We start from the raw sequence: 24,624 nt of genomic DNA, 5'->3' as shown, positions 1-24,624 counted from the left end.
ATCAGAATCAGGGGATGTACTGTATGGTGATTAACATAATATAATAAAATAAAATTAATAAAAAAAAGAAGCTGTGGTCCATATATACAATGGAATATTACTCAGCTATCAAAAAGAACGAGTTCTCGACATTTGCTGTAACATGGACGGCACTGGAGGGGATAATGCTAAGTGAAACAAGTCAAGCAGAGAAAGACAATGATCATATGATTTCTCTCATCTATGGAACATAAGAACTAGGAAGATCGGTAGGAAAAGAAAGGGATAAAGAAAGGGGGGTAATCAGAAGGGGGAATGAAGCATGAGAGACCATGGACTCTGAGAAACAAACTGAGGGATTCAGAGGGGAGGGAGTGGGGGAATGGGATAGACTGGTGATGGGTAGTGAGGAGGGCACGTATTGCATGGTGCACTGGGTGTTATATGCAACTAACGAATCATCGAACTTTACATCAAAAACCAGGGATGTCTTGTATGGTGACTAACATAATATAATAAAAAAATATTATTATAAAATAAATAAATAAAATAAAAATAAGCCTGTTAAAAATAAATCATATAATGGTCACACAATGAATACTATGAGTGTGAATGATCTATTGAGCTCCATCCAATAGAACTTTCTGCAATGATATGAATGTTCTCTAGCTGTGCTGTCCAATATGGTATCTACTAGCCCATGTGTCTAGTCAGCACTTGAAATGGTACTAGTGCAACTGAGGACTAAAAGTTTTCATTTTATTTAATTTTAAATAATTTAAATTTAAATGGCCACATGTAGCCCGTGGCTACTGTACTGGACAATGCCGCTCTCTAACTACGCGGCCACATAAATGAATCTCGCCAACAGAACATTGAGCCAAAGAAGTTAAACACAAAAGAGTATACCCTGTATGATTGCATTTCTGTAAAGTACAAAAACAGACAAAACTAAACGCTGCTGAGAATTCAGAATAGAGGTGAACTTTGGGGGAGAGAGTGACCAGGAGGGGACACAAGGGGACATCTGGGGTAGTGTTTACTGGGCTGGGTGCAGGTGACCAAGATGTGTGTAAGTGGAGAAAAGTCATCAAGCTGTACACTTGTGACTTACACACTTTTCTATGTGTACATTATACATCAGTAGAAGGTTCCAAAGAAATTAACCCGTTGGAGCTGAAAAAAAAAACAAAAACAAAGGAGGTCATATCTACCTCTCCCAACTGTTCAAAGAGCAACGCAATGCTAAGTGTTATGTTACCCACATCTCTAGTGAAGAGAGTTTGCTGCTTTCCAAAGAAAATTCAAAGTGCTCCAAAGCCACCTTTCCTGCTCTCGCGGGGACCACGGGGAAGCCCACGCCCTGCGCACCTTCTGCTCCTTCAGCTGCTGCTCCAGCTTCTGAAGCTCCTCCTTGCTCTTCTGCACGTACTGCTGGAGGGCCTTAATTTCTGTCTGCCTGCTGTCCATGTCCGTCTGAATCTGTCTGAGCTCTTTCTCTAGTTTTTCCTTCTTCCGAGACTCCCGTGAAGCTTCGTTCTGACGTTGCTGGATTTCTTGTTGGAACTAGGGGCACAGAAAGGACAGGGAGGAAAGAGATGAAGCCCATGCCAGGAGAAGCCGAGCTTCTCCCTTTCTCAGATCTTCTCTTTTCAGGGCAGTCACCTTGTAGTAGCCTTTCCCCTGCAGGACAGTCATCTTTGAACCCCAATGTTTAAACTTTTCAAGAATATTCTGTATTGCTTTTCAGAGCTTTAACACCAAACATCCACCCAGATGATGGGAACAAATCCACAAAGAATGGTGTAAAATCCAATGAAATATGGAAGCCTAGAATTCTAGAGAAGTTAAGCATGAAAAGAATTCAGAGAGAATTCATCCAATTCTGTATCAATAGGATCTAAATAAAATGTCACCAGCTACCCCAAATATGAAATTGTTTCACATGAGTCCTGGATATTACTAAACAAAACATTAGAGTTTTATCATGATGGCCAAAATCTATGAAAAATCTTTCTGTCGTCTCATGCTCAAAGGAGTCTCATGTTTTTCTCCTGGAGACTGCATGTGAGAATCATCTATTTGACTTCTGGATTTACATAAAAGAGTTCAAAACAGTGCTTACAAAGGAGAACAGCCAAGGCAACTACTGCCACCATCCCCACATGCAGGGCATTCTGGCCTCTACCAGGGACACCTTCCTAGGCCAAAACTGTAAGCAGTGCCCGGTCTTAGTGACTTCTCAGACACAGACTGTTGAGAGGAAATGCACAAATCAAACTGCTCTTGCAAGAACAAACCAGAGAAACAAGCAGAACTTCGTTTGGGCACCAGGGGGTAAATCTAACAGAGGAACAAGATGGGAAGGACTTCTGGAAGGTAATGTTCTTTCATCTTGCCCTCCATGGCAGAGCAGACCTGACTGATGGCCTGCTCCGCCTCTTCCCTGCATCGCTCGGCGTCGTGCTGCTGTTGAGTGGTCTGAGCTAAGGACTCTCGTAATTTCACCACTTCTGACAAGAGCTGGTCTCGCTCCTTGGTCACTTCTTCTTTGAACTTCAGTAAATCTCGGATACTGAAAAAGAAGAACACAGGAGTCAGACTAAAAGGCCATCAGCTCAGGAGTCCTTCTTATCACCCTCTGAGCTTGTGTTCATAGGCAAGACTTCAGGTCAAAGACTAACACTACTCAGGTGTGAAAGAGAAAGATTTTTATGCCCTGACCATGGACATGGTCACTGCTTGTGAGTTGTTAACGGAAAAAGAAGTTCCAATAATAATATACATAATATGATCCCTTTTCTTATCTTTGAATAATTACAGTGTCTGTATATATGTGTGTGTATGTGTTTTATAGGCATTTTTATAGAAGTGCAGAAAAATTGATTGAAACTGGTAACTGGTTATCTCTGAAAAGTGGAATATAGGGTTGGAAGAATTGGAGGGATGATTTTTACTCCTTAGTTTCCACGCCTCTGTATTATTTGAATTTGTTACAGTAAGACTACATTGCTATCGTCAATTCTTGTAATTAACCCTAAGGAGATATTACTTTAAGACATTATTTGGTTAATATATCCAGTGGAGGGCTATGATCACAGCCATAAAGTCTAAAATGAAGCATAAACATAAGCAAATAATACACAGTGCCAGTTTTCTATCCATTCACCCATAGAGATTAGTTTCTCCCAAAGGGATGCAACCAGATAAAATGTTCCCAAGAACAAAATTTGGAAAATCATTCATGATGCCAGTTTTGAGAGAGTATGTGATAATATTTGTTGATTTGAATTGTAAACCAGTTACTTCCACATCTCAAAAACCATTGCGTATGATTTGGCATGACTTTCCGCAGAATTAGTGTTTTGAAAGTAGAAAGACTATGTCTGCTCTGACCTGTGCTGCAGAGCTAAGGTCTAGAGCAAGGCAGCTACATGAGACCCGAGAAAGCAGAGGACTTGCCCTTGAGGCACTTGCCATGGACAGTCATCAAACGACTGTCGGAAGCACAGTAATCTGACAATGTTTTTTTACCAATATGTTGATAGAACATAACTATTTAATAAGGAACCTTCAAGCCCGCATTCAGCTTCTTTTCCAGAAACAAAACCTTGAATTCTAAGGTTACTATGAAGACAGCTACACCTAAGTGCACTGTTGAAGGTGAAATTCTGGCCTGGAGAGTTTCTTCTCTTCCTCACCTGTTTCCTGGCCTAGAACCTGAGAAGTAGGAAGGATGGTGATGGGACTAATCATGGGAGTTGCAGGAGTTGGGGCAGAAGTTGGAAATCAGAGCAGAATGAGAATTAATACCCCCCCGTAACTGGGGCACCTGGGTGGCTCAGTCAGTTAAGCGTCTGACTTTGGGTGGGGGGTGTTCTGGGATCAAGCCCCACATCTGGCTCCACGCTCTGTAGGGAATCTGCTTCTTCCTCTGCCTCTCCTTTTGCCCCTCTCCCCATTTGTGCCCTCTCTCTCTGTGTTTCTCTCAAATAAATAAATAAAAATCTTTAAAAAAAATACTCCCCCTCACTGGTCGGTTCCCTCCCACAGCTCTTCAGTAGTTGCTCTGATGAGGCGTGACCTCTTTAATGAGAAAATGGAGCCCATTATTATGGACGCTGCATCTACTGTTAGTTTTCCTAGTCCCTCCCCCAACGCCTGCACTTAGAACCATCTCTCCACGTTGGATAAATACACCTACAAAGCATGAGAAATCTAGACACCAGTTAGATATGGTCAAAAATGGCTAAGGAAGTGTGTGCTCACCCCTGACTCATTATTTAATGCAAGGTTTCGCATGACCTGCACAGTGCTAGACTCCTAAAGGGAAGGTAAAGGTATCTTCCTTCAAGGAGTTCACGGCCTAATGGGTAACAAAGTGTATCAACAAATAATTTCAGTACAATGTGATCAGTGCCATACTTGAGATAGATGTTGGTTGGGTTCTATGGAAACAGAGAACAAGTAACTCTCATGCTTAGTCATTGGTTCTAGGGATGGGAAGGAGGTTGAAACAGAGATGCTGAGAGTGATGAAATTAAGACGTGTTTGAGATAGGTCTCGAAGGGTGCATAGTTGCTTACTGTGTGGCAAAAGGAAGCAAAAGAATTCCTGGCATAGAAAACAGCACATTCAAAGGTGTGGAGGCATAAGCAAGCATGGTGTTTCTGGACGTGAATCTAGCGAGGCTGACAGGCAGATCTATGCAGGACCCTGAAAGACAAGCTCAAGACGAGGCTGCATCCTTTGGGAATGGGAAGCTATTGAAGGTGTTTGGAACATGTACTGGAGATAGAAGCACACAGGTTCATGTTTCAGAAGTCTAAATCTGAGATGCGGAAGATGGTGCAGAGGGGAGATGTCTCCTTGAAGGCAGGGAAACCAGTGAGCAGTCCATCACCAAATCCAGCAGAGAATGAGGGGCCCAAAGCAAGGCATTAGCACTGCTAATAGCGAGTGGGGAATGACAGAAGTGATGCTTAGAAGACAGAATCAAGGGGCGCCTGGGTGGCACAGCGGTTAAGCGTCTGCCTTCGGCTCAGGGCGTGATCCCGGCGTTCTGGGATCGAGCCCCACATCAGGCTCTCTCGCTATGAGCCTGCTTCTTCCTCTCCCACTCCCCCTTTGTGTTCCCTCTCTCGCTGGCTGTCTCTCTCTGTCAAATGAATAAATAAATAAAATCTTAAAAAAAAAAAAAAAGAAGACAGAATCAACAAGATGAAGCTTTAAGGGATAAAGGAGTGGCCTAGAACCTGTTTCCTGGCCTAGAACCTGAGAAGGAGGAAGGATAGTGATGGGGCTAATCATGGGAGTTGCGGGAGTTGGGGAAGAAGCTGGAAATCAGAGCAGAAAAGCAGCCAGTCCCAGTCCACAAAAGTTTGAAAGAAACCTAAAATATTTTACTCGTTTTCGGATAGTTCATATTTCTGCAGAGCCAGAAGTTTAATATAACCACAAATTAGGAACTCTTGGGTATGGAGAAAGGGAGAATTAAAAACAAAAAAATAGCGATAGATGGAAAACGATCTCCAGGAACCCACGACAGAAGGACACTCTTGTATCACAAAGAACATTCAAGGTGACACTGCAAGCCCCGGGCCATCTGCCGAAGAGAGGCGCCTCCGCAAAAGCAAGTTCAACACCCATCAAGAAGTCATGACCTACTTGCTATCCTGGTCCATGGACAGTCCAGACCCCTGCTCCACTAGTTTGGTTAGGTTCACTATTTCCTCTTTCAGGGCAAGGATCGTCTCCTTTGCCTTCTGTTCTTTGTCATAGGCTGAGTCCACCATCTTCCAGGCCTTTTCGATTTCCTATATGGGCCACGGGACATCCATGAGAAAAACAAAACTACGATCCAGATGCAAGATAAACTGAGCAAACAGAATAACAAAACAACTCCACTATAGTAGTCATTTATGGGGAAAGAAGGTTACATATTATACATTAAGCATTCCATTTACATTGACTTACTGAATTGCTCAACATGAGCTAGTCAATACCCAACAGCAGCTTTAGGAGGGGTCCTGGCTCACATCCTACAAGGGCTGCTGTAACTAGAGGGATATTTCTAATAAAGATGTTAAGATAGGTTTACAAAATTAAAAAGGAAAGTATATGTGCTTTCCAAGTCCAGATATTTTTGGAGGAAAAAAAATAATAAGGAGTGGCCTTGGATCCAAGCCCTAAATGTGAAGGTCCTGACAGATTCCAAATTTAAAAAAACTGTTTTGTTCTCAGGTCCCAAGTAAGCAGTCCTGGAGGGTAATGTCAGCTTTAGAACAATTCATAGCACGGTGGTCTTCACTGTCATGTAATTGTACACAACAGCCTCGGTGATTCTCATTCCAGAAACCCACACCCAGTCCTTCTCATCAAATGTTCACAGGGGAAAAACAAAGCCCTTCGCTGGGAGTGGAAACAACTCAAGTAGTTTGGGCATTCTTACTGTTTCGAAATGCAATGTGGAATATTAACATAAATACTTAAAAGGGAATTACAACCATTCAAGTAAGTGACCAAAGCATAGTAAATGTTGCGACAGCCTTGAGTTTTACCCTGCCCCTCAATTTTTTTAGCAAAATTTTGTCCCTTGGAATGTGAGTCCTTTATACAGGTAAGAACCTATAAGCTCAAGGTGACAATATTCCACTTTCATGTTGACAAGTCATAAAATGAGTGGAAGAGAGGATTTCCATAAATTCGTGCTCACTATTACATTAGAGAGAGAGAAGGGTCTTGGGTAACTTTACATAATTTAGTGATTCAAAACAATTATGGGGTATTTTTTTTGAGGCAACCATAAGTACTATTTTCAGCAAAACAAATGAAGGATAGTTAAATGAAAATACGATTATACGAAGTTTTGTCCCAATCAATCACCAATTATATTTTAATCAGTTCATGACTTGCATTTCCAGTTTTTTAATTTACAATTAAAAAAATGGGGCTTTTTCTCATCAGAAAATGAATTAAAGCCTTCTTTTATTGGTTTTTCAGCAAAAGAAGAAAATGACAATAGAGAGAAAATAGCACTATAAAAAAGGTCGTTTCTAAGAAAACAGATGTCATAATTTGCACTGGTCTTGGAGATTCATTTAAATTGGGTGATGTTTCATTGTATGATATCAAGGGACTTATCTAAAAAGTTCATGAGTTATTTCTCATCACTAGGGTTTCAATTATAAATTAAAATCTCTTAACTTTTTATCACCCTGAGATCAACGAGGAACACTTACATTTTACCCTCAAAATAATGCAGCACAGTTGAGAATGAAAAAAATAAAGGGTAAAAAGGAGCCAAACTTCCTCAATATTCCCCAGACTGAATCCCTGGTTTCCCATTGTGAGGAACTGGGAGGATTAAGGAGGAATCAAGATCATGAAATTTACTATCTAGGAATTTTCAAGGTAATTTCTCCTAAAACAGTGGGAAAAGCAAAAATATGAAAATATCCTTTTAAAAAAATCCTTAACAAAGCTATCATTATGAGATATTTAATTATTCATCTTGTATCAAGCAAGACATACCGAGGTCCCTAATATTATATTTACTTACCTCTAACTCTTTTAGCTAACCCACTATTTCTTAGAAACCAAGCCAGTAAGGTTCTACGTTATTTTCTGCATAGTGAAATTCACCCAGGCTAATTATTTCCTTTGAAAATGAACATTAGTCCCTAGGCTTAATGAATATATAAATCATGTAAATTTTTACTTAATAACTCATTTACTACCAGCCTAGAGCTGCCAATATAAGGAAAGAAAGACGTTTCAAATATAGGATGCATTTATGGCCCCTCTGCCTCGGTTCATTTCTACAAGATCACTAACCTTCTTCAGGGAGGCAATGGTGGTCTGATCATCCTGGGAGAGCTTCAGGGCAGTGGCGACCTTCGCGGAATTAACCACAATCTCTGCATTTAGCTCCCTGCATTTGGCCATCAGACGCTTTTCATTGTCATAAGACTTCTTCATGACAGCATGAAGCTTCTCATATTCAATTCTAAATTTCTCCAGACTTTTGTCTCCTGAAAGTTCATTGAGAACCACCTGAAAATCCCTTTCGATTTCTTCAAATGCAGTTTCTTCCAGGGCTAGTTTCTCACTCTTTTCCTGTACAAACGAGCAGGGAGAGGAATGAGTATTGCAACATGTACACCATTACTATTCGGGGATTGCTATTATTAGCTATGAAGGCGAGACCTTCACTGAAGCAAAATAAAGGCCACTGACAAAACTACATGATGGAAAGACGTCTTGTTTATCCCCTGATGCATATATAATGTACACATGTGTGTTAGGATAATAATACATATAATATAATAACAATATATTATATATATGTACACAATAGTAATATTTCCTACCACGTGGTGTCAAAGAGCAGATTAAATAGGATCATTCATGTTAAACACTTGGCCACATGCCTGGCAAACAGGAGGCACCCAATAAATTTTGATAGCTATTATGACTATTCCAAGCCCTGATTTGTTTTCACTTCATTCTGCTTCTCACCGCCCCCAGGACTACAGAGGAAAGCCATGGCATCTCATGGTCAGTTATAAGGAGATTTTGCTGTCGATGCCATGAAATCTCACAGACTGACAATAAACCCCATCCGAAATATGGAATAGTCTCCTAAAAGATATTCCATCATCTTTATCTCTTAAAATAATTAGGTGAGGTCACCTCCACAGGTGTATTGAGACGCCCCCTGTGCCGTGTTCATAGGCCTTCTCCAGATTCGCTTCCCATGCTCAGATGGACAACAAATTATTTTTTTAAAAAGCCCAGACATACAGATGTAATTCAAACATATCTGGCTATGACTTAGATGAGAACCTGGGAGTCGGTTATACAAGAATTCTCATTTCTCTAGTGTTAAGGGTTGAATTTGTTCCCCACAAAGGTATGTTGAAGTTCTACCCCCAGTACCTATAAATATGACCTTGTTTGGAGGTAGAATCATTATATATAAAATCAGTTAACTTGAGGTCATACGGGAGTAGGGTGGGCCCTAAGCCAATAGGACTGGTGTCCTTATAAAAAGAGGGAGAATTGTAACTGTGTAGTGATGGATGTCTAAACTTATTCTGGTAATCATTTTGCAGTATGTATGTATATATATATATATATATATATATATATATATATATATACATCAAATCATTATGTTGTATACCTAAAATTAATACAATATCACGTGTCAATTATATCTCAAAAAAAAAAAGGAGAGGGTGGGACTTGGATAGGAACACCAACACAGGAAATCACCACCCAAAGACCGACACAGGGATTAGACTGAGGCAGCTATAAGCCAAGGAAAGCTAAGGATGGCTAGCTACTGTCAGAAGCCAGGAAGAGGCAAGGAAGGATTTTACTTAGAGTCAGAGGAAGCACAGTCCCACCAATGCCCTGATTGCAGACTTCTAGCCTCTGGAACTGAGAGACGATAAATCTCGACTGTTTAAGGCCACCCTGTTCGCAGCACTCTGTTCTAGCTGGCCTAGCCAACTAATACAGCACAATAATAACAAAGAATGGGGATGGTTAATATACTTATTTATTTATTCGGCAAATGTTCATTGAACATTTGCTATGTGTAAGTTGGCATGAGGGAGAATGTAGGAGGCAGCAAGGTAAGGAATAAACAGCCCTCCCACAGGGAATTTCGACATTAATAGTTGATGGGATATGTTTTCAGACAATGGAAGTAAGGAATTTGATACCTGTCATAAAATGGATTCAACATTCTACAAGGGACCTATAGGAAGATGGAATTACTCCCAGCAGCAAGAATAAAAGCATATTTCCTAAAGGAGGTAGTATTTGAGCAGGCCCAGAAGGGAAAGCAAAATTTTCACAGGTGAATATGGAGAGAAAAGGTATGCCTGGCCCACGGCAAAGCCTGAACAAACGCTCAGGGCCCAGCAGTATCCAGGATTTGCGATTGGTTAAGAAGCTCAAGTTGGCTAAAGTATAAGGAGTATGACAGGGAGACGGAAAGAGAAGACTAAACAGGGAGGTAAGGACAGACTGGAGGCCTTCAGTGGAATGCTAAGGGCTATGAAGTGGATTAATCTGTAGGCCCCACAGACCCACTCGAGACTTTGGAACTGATAAGTTTTGAAAGGCCTTATTTATGTATGCAACATGACGCTTTGATAGTCTACCCTGAAAAGAGTTCCAACATCAACACTCTATCGCTAATCAAAGAAATCAACGGAGATGATTTCTCTAATGCCCCAAAGAAAGTAAAATTTAAATTCACCCTGCAGATTTAGGGTAAGCAATCTCGTTTACCTTCTGTTTTGACAAGCCTGTCTTGCCCAATATAGAGAAAGTCTACACATTTTTGGTTTTCCAAAACACTCGTACTGTTGATTTCCAAAGATGGCACCCAAGCAAAAGAATCCACACCTTAAAATAGATTCGGAGTAGCAAGTATATCTATAACATTTTGTATAACAACATTAGTACTAATGTTAAACTCAACAGAGGTTTCCTTCCCGACTAAAAGCAGCTTATTGCCAACATCACAATATAGCAATTCCACCAAGGAGAGAAAAATCGTACTAAGAAAATATGGTGCTGCTGCTGCCCTGTGTCCCCCTTGTTGATGCTAAACACGAGCACACAGCAAGGTGCAGCATGGCAATGTTCTCAGTTCCAGCCCTTCAAACGGTGTTCATGTCAACGCTTGATCACTAGCCTAAAGATTTGTTTGCAGACTAGGTTTTCCCTGTACACCTGGCACTTAGCACAGGAATGGAAAAATATCAAGGAAAGCAAAGTTTTTAAAAAGAACTTTTATAAACAGATTTGTTCATATTGGCATTTTAAAAATATATGGCCACTAAAAGCACAGCAAAAATAGTCTCTGAGCTCTGACTAATAACCAGTTGGTGTCTACTCCGTCAGAGCATATAATGGTATCTATTTTGCAAGTACCATTTTGACATGAACAAGTCAGAAAGGAACTGTGATGTTCCTTCATTCAACACCTATCCTGTGAGTGTTTACCATCTGCCAGGCACTGCTCTGGGCACTGGGAATACCAATCAGTGAGAGAATGACAAGGAAAAGGGACAGGAGAGCTGCAGTGATAAATGAGGCCAGAGTATTAATGGAGACTTGTGGAAGCAGAGGTGAGGAAAACCTAGCTGACATCGAGTAGGAAGAAAAATAGAAGAAGGGAAGAAATGAGAGGAGATCATGAAGGGGAAGGAACCGGGAAATAATTTGTTCATGGTGTTGGTATCTGGGGTTTATGTGTGGAGAATGAAGAAGAATGAAATGAACCAAGATGACCGGCGAGGGAGAAAAGGAGGGAATGCTCAAAAGCAAATAAAGAGACAAATAAAGGAGAGCTAGAAGGAACAGGAGGAGGAGATGGGGAGGAAAGGGACATGAACGAGCTAGGGTAACAGGGTGAGTATGGTGGCCACCGCTGTGTGGATGTGAGAGGAACACGAGCATGAGGAGCCCAGGAGTGAAGAGGAGGAGAGTGGGAAGGGGGTTGCATGCTAAGGAAGGAGGGAGCTTTGCCCACAGGGAGATGGAGCTTATAAGGGGGACTAGATGTGGAGGAGAAGATGGAATGATGAGGGATGTGAATGGTATAGAGGAGATAGAAGGAAGGAGAATAGAATGAGGGTGTGATGGTGATGAGAGAAGAGGGGACCAGGCTTCTGGTGGGTACACAATCTGCAAGGGTGCACAGGGCCTCTTGCTCAATAAACCCCACACTTGGTTTAATACTCTGCTGTCTCGTTTCAAAATTCTTTTTTTTTTTTTGTTAAAGATTTTATTTATTTATTTGACAGAGATAGAGACAGCTAGCGAGAGAGGGAACACCAAGCAGGGGGAGTGGGAGAGGAAGAAGCAGGCTCATAGCAGAGGAGCCTGATGTGGGGCTCGAACCCATAACGCCGGGATCACGCCCTGAGCCGAAGGCAGACGCTTAACCACTGTGCCACCCAGGCGCCCCTCGTTTCAAAATTCTTAATCATTTGTGAACAAGGAGCTCTGCATTTTCATTTTTCATTGAGTCTCACCAATTATGTAGCTGACCCTTGTTGGGACTGACCCTGTGATAGGTGAGATGAGGGAGGACTCTGATGGGACGATGGAGGAATGGGGTAGGACCATGGTGAATGGGGACAGTGACCAGCAAGTGATGACAGGGACTCGAGGTTGTCCAAATTACAAATGAGGGTGCTAATGGACAAAGGGTCAATAAAGGACTGAAGAAATGACCCCTCATCAGTGAGGCTGAAGATGGGGTATACTGCAAAGAGGGGGAGTGAATGACGCTACAAGATTTTAACACAGTGATTAATGACAGGACATTGGTGGTGGGTGAAGAGCTTAAAGGAGATGTGTCACAGCAGGTGATCTGATGATAGGGAATCATGGTGTGACAGGTGGACAAGGATCAATGAATAAGGGTGACAGTGGGTATCTATGAAGCCTTCCTCCAGGTCATCAATATTTCGTCGTGTCGCTCCTGTGGTATCACCTTATGGCTCAAAATCTAGGAGTGTGTGCCTGTCACGTGTTAGTCTGGGAACTCATGAATTTCATACTATGTTTAACACAGAGCCAGTTTTAAGAGTGGGGGTGGGGTGTGTCTACCTAATTGAAGAAGAGACTCCTGTCTCTCTCCTGGTAAAGGGGTCAGAACCAACGAGACAGAGGAATGGGGTGAGGCTGCAGGTGAGGATAGGATGTTGATGGAGGAAACATCGGAATCAATGGATGTGACAGGGGATAAGTAAACGGTAGGAGAGGGACTATGGGGAGGAGTCGAGCGAGAGACGATAGAAAGAGGGGCACTGACTCCTGACCTCGGCCATCCTGACGCTTTCTGGGGGTGGCCTCAGAGGCTGCTGTGGTGATCGCGGAAACTGGGCCCGAGTCTGAGGAAGGGGCTGTGCACTCCCCCCAGCGTCTAAAAGGGCGCCACTTTATTTGTATCCAGCGCAGGGGGCAGAAACCCAGCGCTCGGCGCGTCCTCCCGTCGCCTGGCAACTGCCACGCCCTCTAGGGAAACAGGCAGAAGACCTACAGGGGCGTAGCCTCTGGGGCGGGCGCCTGGGCAGTGTCCCTTAGAGGCATATGCAAATTATCCTGAGTGGGGCGGGGCCAAGGAGGCGAAGGGGCGGGGCCTCTAAAAGGCTAGACGGAATCCCAAGGTGCGTGCAAGAGGCGCCAGGAGAGAGGGTGGTGGGGCAGAGCCCGGAGGCGTCTAGGGCCAGCCCAGGACTAAAGCTTAGATGGAAATATGGATCAGAGGTTTCTGGAAGAACCGGCGGACACCGTCTGCTCTCTGTGACAAAGGTTCGGTCGCGGGAACAAGAAATAATCTCAGCTCGAGTCAATTCAACTCTAATGAACCAGCTACGGTACGCAAGACACGGAGGGCAAAGTAAGGTAGAGAAAACACAGACCCTGCTTTCAAAGGGTTTAGTCACTAGTGGTGAGAAAAACAGGGTGCAGCGCTCGAAGCACCCTGGGAAAACGAATATGGAACCACACTGTAAAAAGCTACCTTTCATCTGGGGCTCCTCTCTCAAGACCGTTTCTTCTCCCTCTCCCCCTCTTCCACCATCCCCTTTAGCCTTCAGGTACAGAGTGTTGGAATAAACAACTCCAAACGTGCGAGACGCCTCTCTTGTAGTATCTTTTCCCTTTATCCCCATCCTTACTCCCACCTCTCCTCAGTCCCATAGCCATTAAGGCTACCGTGCATGGATATGTATTTTTGAAAAGTGTATACACTTTTATTAGTGTGTTTTTTAAATGTTTGACAATGATATTGGACTTAGGGATCACCTTATTTTCTACTTTTTTTCACTCCATATTCTTTTTCCAGATCTGTCCTTTTGCAGTTGGCATTGCAACCCTAGTTCATCATTTCTGATTTCTGCATGACGTTCCATATTGGGCATCCACACACGTAACTTCCATTCCCCAAACAGATACCAAGGCTACCTCTACCTCTCCAATACCACAAACAATGCAGGGATAATCATCCTTGTCCCTGGTCCTTTATGGACCCACGTGCAATTCCTAAGAAATACATGTCTCGAATGAGACTGTAAAGTTATAGGGGATGCACAGGGCCATCTCATTGGGTTATGCAATTTGTCCTGTACAAACACATCCAGCCACAGGGCATGTGGGGGCTGGAACACAGTCTCTACTCTTCCTTATGTCGTGTGCACCGCTGAAGGAAGATGTGCCCTTTTCTTCCCACAAAAGCTCTCTACCCTGGTTGTCGTGAACCTAGAAGGCTATAACCATCCAGGAGGTAGCCTTTTTCAAATTCATCTGCCTAGTGGTGGATACTATTCTCCAATGGCACAACGGTGCCTAGTCACCCGGAAGCAGCCCTGGGTACTTACCTTCACCCAGTACTGCTGGATTGCACCCCCGAATTGCTGCCCTATACTATGCTCCACTGCATGGTGCAAGGGTTTCTGTCCCCCACTCCCATCCTTGCCAGCTCATGGTAGTTTGTTGATTCATAAACACTCACACAGTGTTTACTAAGTGCTAGATACTATTGTAAGTGCCTTGCATATACTCCTCATCTAATTAGCCAATTTGATAGCTTCTGTCAATTATCATGGACGTAGTATCAACATATTTTTGTTTTACTTTGCATCCCTCTGACTGCTACTGAAACTGAACATTTCTTCATACATCTGTAAACCACTTGAGTCCCCTTCTGTGAAGTGTCTATTTATAGCCTTTTCTATTTTTCAATTGCTCTTTTTCTTTTTGATTTGATTTGCAAGAGGTCTTTGTAAAGTCTGGACATAAATCTGCCTTCAAAAACTGGAAACTTTGCTTGTAATGTCCTTTGTAAGACAACAGTCCTTCATTTTGTAGCCCTTCATCTTTTTTCTTTCTTTTTTTACTTTTTCAGATGATTTAACAAGTCCTTCTCAACTCCCCCAAGGTCATAAAGGTCTCTGTCATTTTCTTCCATTAGTTTCATAATTTTATTTCTTACCATTCAGTTTTAGAATCCATTTGGAGTTCACTTTTGCATATGGTGTGAGATAAGGATCCAGTTTTTTTTTTTCTCAATGAAGTGAGCCCATTTTCAACATCTTGGTTCCCAAATACAGATGGGTATGTTCTGAGCACTCTGGTTTGCTCCTGTGCCAGTACCACGCTGGTTCTGTAGCCAGTCATCATGATTGAAGGGCAAGTCCCCCACCCCTACTTCCGTCAAGACTGCACTTGCTTCTGATGAACCTTCAACACCCCATATAATTTTCAGGATGTTTTTCAAGTTCTTCATGAGAAATCTTATTTGGAACATTACTAAGTTTGTGAGTGAACTTGGAGAAAATTCACATTTGTACAATTATATCTCATTCATGAACAGAGATTGTATATCTGGTAGACAAACATGACATAATATGGCTGAGGCATGATGTGCATGGAGGTGATGGGAGAGGTGGCAGATGAAGCTGGAGAAGCAGGCTGAACCAAACTGCAAGCCAAGCTAATTAGAATGAGGTGAACATAGGGCAGGCAACACGACTCAGGGTGCTTTGTGTGTTTACAGGAGACCTGATCGCACATTGGGACTATCAGGTTGTGGGACCACCGTGATCCAGAGAGACTCCATAACATTCCTGAAGGTACATAACAAAGACTTAGAGGGCCCTGGCCACCCATATTTTGTACTGGCGTCCATTGTAGTGCTATATGTCTTCCCATTTCCCAAGAATCCCCTGAAGGATTATTTTACAAGCAGATGACCTGTCAAGGGGACAGAAATTCAATCCAGAAAACACTTTTTTAAAGCACTGGCTACGTTGTAGGTACAAGGCTGGCCTCAGGAACCACAGAACTAACTATGGCAGAGTCACTGCCCTTTGCATTCACAATCTGGCTTTGGGAGAAAGAGAAAAAGGAAAATCTGCAATTAATTCTAACATTATATGATGGTCTAGATCATCTAGAACATTCCATGCCAATATTGAGCACAATGGGTGCTCTGTCAATCTAGACACTGATGCCTGAGAGCATCACTTAAAATATGGGGACAAAAAGACCAGAACAAAGGAAATCAGGGATCCACAGGAAGTGGAAAGGAACACGACACCTTCAACTTACAAGAAAGAGATGTAGGTAGACATCAACTTGGATGGCTGAATGGATGAGAGGATGGGTGGTTGAACAAATTAATTTATGCTAATGAAAGAAAGTGCTTTATTTCCAATTTTCCAGATTACTGAGGACCCTGCTCCCCTTTGTTGTTGTAATAAAAAGGAGCACTAGGTGGCATCATACTACCAAAAGTCCTCACCTTTGAAAGTCTCAAGGAGAAACTCAGACTACCAAGATTGGGTCAGCCCCTCATTTTAGACAAGAGTTGCTTCTATCAATTTCATTTCTCTTTACATCCACTTAACTTAATTATTGAGCATCTACTATATGCCCAACCTATGCTGCATACTGTGGAGAATATAAATGGAGCTGAAGAAAGGATCTCCTCCTATGGGAGCTTAAGGAGAAGCAAAACATGTATGGCACCCCTCCCCCACACAAAAATTTTTTTAAAACAGTCCAAGGCTGGATGTCATAAGCACTGAAAGGAGAATGTCGGAATATAATCCAGTGTAATCTGGCCCCTTTGATTTTCTGGTCCCTTCTCCCACAGCTCACTTCTTAGCCCAATGGCTTCTTTCAATTCCTTGTGTATGTCGTGTTCTTTCCCACTGCTTGGAGTTCACAGAGGCAGATCTTTCCCTCCAGTATACTCAACCCTCCCTCTTCACCTGGCTGACTCCCATCCACCCTTCCTTCAGACCTCACTTTCTCAGGGAGATCTTTTCTGACCAGCCCTCAACACCAGATTACCTTTACAAATACCATGTGTTCTATTTCTTGGACCCTCCCACAATGGTACTTAATCATGTATTCACAGAAATGGTTGCTTAATATCTGTCTTCTCTACCAGGCTATCAAACAAGAAGACAAGGATCATGTTATATTTTCTTCAGCCCCATCTCCACTGATGTTATAGGCTGAACCATGTCCCCCTAAAATTCATATGTTGAAGCCCTAACCCTCACTTACTTCAGAATGTGACTATATTTGGAGATGGGGCCTTTAAAGAAGTGACTGAGTTAAAATAAGGCCATGAGAGTGGGCCTAAAATAATCTAAATTGTGTCCTTATCAAAAGAGGAAATTGGGACCACAAAGAGACACCGGGGATGCATGTACACAGGGGAAAGCTAGAGCGAGAAGGCCATCTGCAACCACGCAGAGAAACCAGACCCACTGAGACCTTGACCCTGGTCTCCCAGCCTCCAGAACCGTGAGCAAGTAAGTTTCTTGTTTAAGCCACCCAGTTGGTGGCACTTTATTATGGCAGCCCCAGCAAACTAATATAAATGGCCTTCACTCCTCTCAGTTTATAACTATTAAGTGAATGTGTATCAAATGAGTTCTAAAATAAGGAAGAACAGTGAAGGATGGCATATGAGGAAAAGCTAAACAGTAGACATGGCCCTTGAACTTGACCTTAAATGATACAGGTGGATTAGAGACATGGAAGAAAATAGAAGGAATCCCAAGTATGGGAAGGAGCACTGGGCAGATAGCAAGGCAAGAACGCAAAAATCCTGCTACAGCGAGGGTGGGGTCCCTCTCAGAGGCCAGTGGACACTAATGTTGATAACAAGGTGTGTGGGTGAATGCAGAGAAGTGGCTGCAAACACTTTGTGTTTGTTCCAGGAACAGCCAAGGACACACCCCTTTGCTCTGCCAGATAATCTGAATACATGATCACGAACTGTAATACCTCTGCAAAGCTCTTTGTTTAAACCTGGATATAAGTGCCTCGCACGGTATCCTCCTAGGATTTCCAAGCTGTGTTATGACTCGTTAATAAGGACAGCGTTATATACATAGCGCTCACCTCCTCCATAGCACCCAGCAAGGATATAAAGTGAAAACTCCAGAAAAGCAGAAAGAAACACTGAGATGTGGTCCTCCATGGAAATTCCCAGCCTGCAATGCAAAGCAACTGTGCCCTAAAGAAAACCTACTCCTCTAAGGGATCAGAGGGGTCCTGGAGGCAATTTAGGGGGGAGTCTGAGCAGCCCACAATCCCCTTCTCTGAAACTAGTAACTCCCACTAGGAAGTATGTACCTCCCAGAAGCCAAAATGTTGTAGATGGCCTTATCTGACTCTCTGGGGCCAGAGCTGAAAGGGCTGGGGTGGAGACCTGAACCACATGAGGTCAATTCCATTATTTTTCCTGGGGATCTATAATTGGGGTCAGGAGTTGCAAGCCACTCATTGCTGGGGCCTGGAACTGAGCATGTGAAGCCCGGGAGAGGCAGAGAAAGGTAGGCTGCCTAGGGGGAAGAATAAAGCAATTGAACATGGAGGGACATCCACGGGCCCAAGGGAAGAAGGGAGAGTCGGCAGAAGGGGACCTCCTTGGTGGCTGATGCCTCTTCAGAGCCTGGTAACAATCCTGGGAAGGCTCTTGAGTGCTGCCAGATAGGACCTCCCAACAAATTCACCTCCTTTCTTTAAGCTAGACGGAGTTGGTGTCCATTGCTTACACGCCCGGAAAACCCCAAAGCCCTGACCAACACAAATCCTGTTTATGCAGGCGTTCTTGTGATGTTGCTTGAATTTAGTGTCCATGAAATCTGAAAACTGTATTTGGGGACCAAAACAACAGGGCAGAAACCGCTCCAGTCATCACATCTAACATTTCTCCTGCAGGCTGTTGAGAAGATTAAAAGCCCACGTGTTCCAGAAAATTGATAGTATTTATCAGCCGCCCCCCTGCTCACCTTGGATGACAGAACAGAGGCCCAGCTGGCTGGTGCTCTCCAAAACGGTGAGGGCCATATTTTATTCCTTTAATCTGCTCCGTTTCCAGCCTGCTGCAGACCCAACTTCACAGAACATTTGTTGAGCATTTGACATCGGTTCCCAAAGGGTCTCTGTACAAACTTCCCTCTTGATACCGGAGGAGGAGGCGACACAGCTCGGGCAGCAGTGGGCGATCCGCCACTGCAGGCGATAATTTTCACCAGAAGGGGATGACAGTGTCAACAACCACGCTGTCGTCCAACCTGCCTTGCATTTTCTTGGCTTAATGGCAACTGTGCTTCCCCCAGTCAGATTATGTTTGGGTCTGACGGCTCATTTGGTGGGTGCTCTTGCAAGAGAGGCCAGGCCAAGATTGCAGTTTGACGCCTTCCAAGAGCCAGTGAGGACTTCCGCAAACGAACTGGCTAACCAGATTAGTTCAAAAGACTGAGGAGCTCCACACAACCTGTTCCCACCGCAAATGAATAATTAAATTGAATAAATAAATGAGTGAATAAATAATTTTTTTAAAAAAATCAAAGCACAAATCCCTTTGATGATGGGCCGATGCTCTTATATCTGCTATTCCCTGAAAACACCCTATTTTCGAACACCTCTAGACTTTACATATGCTGGTCCCTTGTCAGGAATATCCTACGTCTCCTTCTTTGTCCAGTTAGCCTTTTCAAAGCTCAACTCAGTGTCACCTCCTCCAGGAAGTCTTCCCTAGTTTGGTACTCCTCTGTGTTGCTAGAAAACCCTCAGTGTCACTGTCAATACACAATATTGAAACCATGTGTTTATTTCTGTCTTTCCCACCAGACTCGAAGGACCAGATTTTTCTTTAAATATATCTATGGTGCTGACCCAGAAGAGACGGTCAAAACAAAGTTTGATGAAGGAAGAAAAAACATGATTCACTTATACACGCACGCACACAGCAGTTACTTTCAGGAGTGCTTAGTGACTAAGGGAAGTTAAAAGCCATTGGAACACAAACATTTGAGACCCTAAGGTGGTTAACCAAAATCACCCCCAGGTACACACCAGGTCCCCCCACAGAAGTATTCAGGATTACAGTAAAATGCATTTATCTCCTTTCTTTCTCCCTCCTTGATACAAGTGCCAAGGTTTGAACCCAATGTTTTTTCTTACCGCCAGGGCAAGATGCACAATAGGTACTCAGTGGAAGTTGACGACTGGCTCCCCATAGCAGCAGACAGGCATCTATAAAATGAAACTATGTGTTATGTTAAAGGAATAAACTCTCCTTTCTACCCTGTGAGTAGGTTTCTCTCTTTGCAATCTCTGCTGCCAGATATACTGAGTAATTTCAGCAGCAGAACAGTACTGCGGAGCACCTACTGTGAACAGGTGTTCTCGGAGGCAACAATGGGAGGGAGGCAAAAAGCCTCGAGCCCCTCCTCCCCCCCTCCCCCCCTCCCCCCACCCCCGCCCAGGCGCTTGAAACCCAGTTGAAGCTGAGCAGGACCATTCAAACCTCCAGGACGGCAGAGACCAGTCTAAACTGACATTGTATTTTTAGACTCTAGCACCAGAATCTGCCAGCTTTTCCTGTAAAGGACCAGATTAAGAAATACTGTGGGCTTCCTCCGCCACACGGTCTCTGTACTCAGCTCTGCTACTGTAGCGCGAAAGCCGGCGCAGACGGCACAGAAATGAATGGGCATCGTTCTGATCCAGTAAAACTTTACTTACAGAAACAGGTGGCACTCCGGAGTTGGCCTGCCATCTGTCGTTTGCCAAACTCCTGATTTAGCACAACGCCTGGCATGTGGTAGGTGCTCAAATATTTATTGAATTAATGAGTGGGTAAATGAATAAGTGAATGTGTAAAGGCAGGTTTTTTCCTAGGATTACAGCATAGTGATTTAAAGTCCCAGGGTACCCTCTTTAGACATTAACTACAGGGAGAGCAATGAATACCTACTGACCGGAAACAAGTTTGATAGAAATTATCTGACAGTTTTCCCCACTCCACGTGCTGTGTGTGGTTGGAAATTTAACATGTATAAACAACTAACAGCTTTCATAACAGAGATGCAACTTAGAAGAGTGGTTTAAAGAAGCATTTTTGGGGGGGCGCCTAGCTGGCTTAGTCAGTGGAGCGTGCGACTCTTGATCTTAGGGTTGTGGATTCAAGTCCCATGGTGGGTGTGGAGATTAATAAAGAATTTTTTTTTAAAATTCTTTTAAGTAGGCTCCATGCCCAGCGTGGAGCCCAATGCAGGGCTTGAACTCATGACCCTGAGATCAAGATCTGAGCTGAGATCAAGAGTTGGATGCTCAACTGACTGAGCCATGCAGGCGCCCCAAGAATAAAAATCTTAAAAAAAAAAAAGAAAGAAAGAAGCATTTTTTTCTCTTACTCTGGATCATGACTCATTAGTAAGTTGTGGCCTGCATTTTTATTTTCAAGAAGGGTAAGAGATGGGTAGAAAAAGAAGAGGGAGCACATCAGAGTGTCTCACGTGCAGTAAGCATAAGGATTGTTTTTAGGGAATCTTTCAATTATAACACACTCTTATATGTGAGTATATTGGGTTCTGAGGTAAAGTGTATTTTCAAAAAAGCTTGAAAAACATTTTAACCTTGTAATCTCATTCTTAGGGAAATTCCATGTAGTTGTACATTTGAAGGGGATTTACTTTGAACAGAAAGATATAATATAGTAGTTGAGGTCAAGATTCTGGAGCCAAAGTGCCGGTTCAAATCCTGGCTCTGCCGCTTTTTAGCTGTGTGACCTCAAACAAGTTACTTAGCCTCTCTGGGACTCATTTTCTTCATCTGTTAAATGGGAATGCTAATGATACGTTCTGTGTGGGGTTATTACAAGGATTAAATGAGTCGCTATATATAACGTGCTTAAAGCGATAGTATAACCACTTGCTGGAAGTTTTACCTATTGTGCCATCACCGAACAATAATGTGACCCTGACTGTGTGACCTAGTTTCTCTCGACTTCACTTTTATTGGTAAATAATCTCTAACCTGTTGGTTCCAAAATTCCTAGAAGAGGGAGCAATTCCCAGCACAGGCCTTGAAGAAAGAAATAGCCAAATGTAAATCATCTGTCCTGTTCAACAGACACATCTGAGGTCTCAGCAAAGCAGCCTATTCCAGTGAAATGCTCTGTAAACCAACTTATTACCTCTTGAAACTGCACACAAAAGTGAATTCATGATGGCAAGAGACTGACCAAATCAAGGAAAATGCTCTTTTTCCTCCATCCATCACCCTGTTCATGACTAGCGTTGGCTTCCTGTTTCTCCCTTTGTCGTGTATTTTATTCCACATACTGGGATAATCACAGCTGGGGGTGAACAGGAAATCTGTCCCCATGTTTGTTTGGGTTTATTTTTTTTTTTAATATTCTTGACTGTGAAGTACAGTGTGAGACTGCCTTACAGCTGCCTGGTGTTGGTCACTAGTCACCTTTCACTGTGGAATTTGAAGTGACATCCAGCACTTGAGGTTATGAAAAGAATTCCATTTACCTTCACACACACACACACACGCACACACAAGAAACAAGCCAACAGAAAAATGGGCAAAGTTATAACTATCTACAAATGAAGAAATAAAAATGGCCAATAATCATGTTCCGTTCAGCCTCACTTGTATTTAAAGAAGCACACATCAACACATTGAGATATCTTTTTTACTTGAACGTTTCTAGACGTAGTATGATACTAGTTTTGGGGCTGAACTTCATCCTTGATTGTTATCATGCTACAGAAGTGTTTAATTATATTTTGATATACTGCTGGAATTCTGTAATATTTTAATTAGGATTTCTGATAGAGTATTTGTAAATGAGATTAATATGTCGCTTCTCTTTATTCCCTCCCTTCTTTAAAGATTTTATTTATTTATTCATTTGAGAGATCGAGCAGAGAGAGGGGCAGAGAGAGAGGGAGAGGGAGGCAGAGAAGCAGACTCCCCACTGAGTGTCCATCTCAGGACCCCGAGATCATAACCTGAGACAAAACCAAGAGTCAGACACTTAACCGATTGAGCCCCCCGGGTGCCCCTTCCCCTTTTTAATGAGTTATTGTTATTGGATTTTTGACTGATATTACCGCTTATTAAGAGTTTCAACCATTGAGTTTTTTTGAGTGTCAATGACTAAACTTTTTATTTCTATATATTGTATTTGTACTTCTCAAATTTGCCTATTTTTTCATAGTGTTATTTCTATCGTTTTATCTTTTTTTATCATTTTATCTAATTATTTTGAACTATAACTATCTTATAGGCTGTTTCAAATTGCGCTGTTGTATCGAGTTCTTAAGAGGCTAATTCTCTTGTTTATTATACCTACCAATCCCATCCCTCATGTGGTTTGTTCCCTAATTTATAATTTCTTATTATAAGCTCATCTTCAATGGGCATTGTTTATGCTGCGAGAGATCAGAAGAAACACCTGGGTTTCTCAATCACTTCTGACAGGACCAAGGAGAGTCATCACTTTGGAAACAGCTTTGATATTTTGACTTCAGGATTCCCTCACCACACCGGTTGTGTAAATTGGGGCCTCACACCTATGCGTGCCATAGCCAGGCTAGTGGTTTCCATTTCTATAGCAGACAACTTCGGTTCATCCAGAGCCCCAGACAAACCACAAAGTTCCTTGCTGGGATCCTGGACGAGTGGGAGAATTCTTTTCTCCATCCTCTATTCCCTAAGCTCCTAGGTAGGGTCCCAGTTGTGGGCAGGGGTCCCCAGTCCAGATCTCTGCCTTTCTAGAACCCAAGGCCTGAGTGAGTCCTCACCTCCAGTCAGCCATCTGGGCTTATTTAAAATAAGACAACTCTCCCAAGATGCTTCTGCGTTCTCTCTTCTTGCCTCACCCCTAGAGCTCCCCCTTTCTTCCTTTCAATCATCGCTACCTTTTTTTCAGCTGTTCTGTGTTTGAAGCAGAGGGTCCCTAACTTCTTGATCCCTCCTGCTCCCAGAAGCTGAATCTTTGTTCCTTCCCATCTTTTAAAAACACTTTCTAGAGTAAGCACAAGGCACTGTGGAAACTACATGGCGGGGAGGGGATTCTAACCAAGGCATGGTAATTCAAGGAAGAGTTCCTGGAAGAGAAATTGCCTATTTTGAAGACTTAGCCAGGCCAGAAAAAAGTGTGTGTGCATGGGGTGACAGGTTAGAGAAAGAGGTGGATGACGGTTGCAGGCAGAAGATAGAGCACATGTGCATATCTACAGGGTGGGGGCAGGGAACAAAGCCCATATCACATTCTAAGAAGCACAAGTTCCAAGAACCCCAAGGACTTCGGTGTGGAACGTGTAGTGAGATATGAGTTTGGCGAGACAAGTCTAGGAGGATTCATGAAAGGCCTGTGTGCCAGGTTACATAGTGAACTTTGCGCTGAGAGCAGAGGGGAGCCAACGCAGGACACACCAAGACACAAAGAGTGAAATCAAGTTTAAAGGAAAGACAAACCTAATAAATGTTCCTTATATAAATAAATATACACAGCTGAAATTGCTGAAACGACTTTGCTCACAGAATGACAATCCCAGAGGGCATTTCAGTACTAACCTTCACATTCCAGCATACAGAACCCTGAAGTCTTACCCCAAGGATTATAAGCCAGTGTAGGGGTGCTTAGGTCAGTGTCCCTACCCTCCAAGAATTTCTTCTGCCTGCTTTGGGAAGAATGACAGACGTTTGGCATTTGTTTTGCAGACATTTTGGCAATACACAGCTCTTTCACAAATGTTTCCCTAGATCGCTCAGTCA

The 24,624-nt window shown here is 42.9% G+C and overlaps 1 protein-coding gene across 1 annotated transcript in view; it reads right to left on the bottom strand.

The window, feature by feature from the left end:
• Positions 1–12,916, bottom strand: part of CFAP58 (cilia and flagella associated protein 58) — a 111,685-nt gene extending 98,769 nt beyond the window's left edge. The window contains exons 1-5 of the mRNA XM_034663243.1: positions 12,834–12,916; positions 7,816–8,097; positions 5,647–5,795; positions 2,398–2,554; positions 1,351–1,545 (exon numbers count right to left, since the gene is read on the bottom strand). Coding sequence (XP_034519134.1) covers positions 1,351–1,545; positions 2,398–2,554; positions 5,647–5,795; positions 7,816–8,097; positions 12,834–12,842 — 792 coding nt within the window. The 5' untranslated portion in view covers positions 12,843–12,916. The remainder of the gene's footprint in view (positions 1–1,350; positions 1,546–2,397; positions 2,555–5,646; positions 5,796–7,815; positions 8,098–12,833) is intronic.
• Between the last annotated feature and the right edge of the window lie 11,708 nt (positions 12,917–24,624).

Source organism: Ailuropoda melanoleuca, chromosome 6 (assembly GCF_002007445.2).
Source record: "Ailuropoda melanoleuca isolate Jingjing chromosome 6, ASM200744v2, whole genome shotgun sequence".
NCBI lineage: Eukaryota > Metazoa > Chordata > Mammalia > Carnivora > Ursidae > Ailuropoda > Ailuropoda melanoleuca.
Note: the sequence above shows the minus strand (reverse complement) of the source record. Positions and strands in the feature narration are given on the sequence as shown.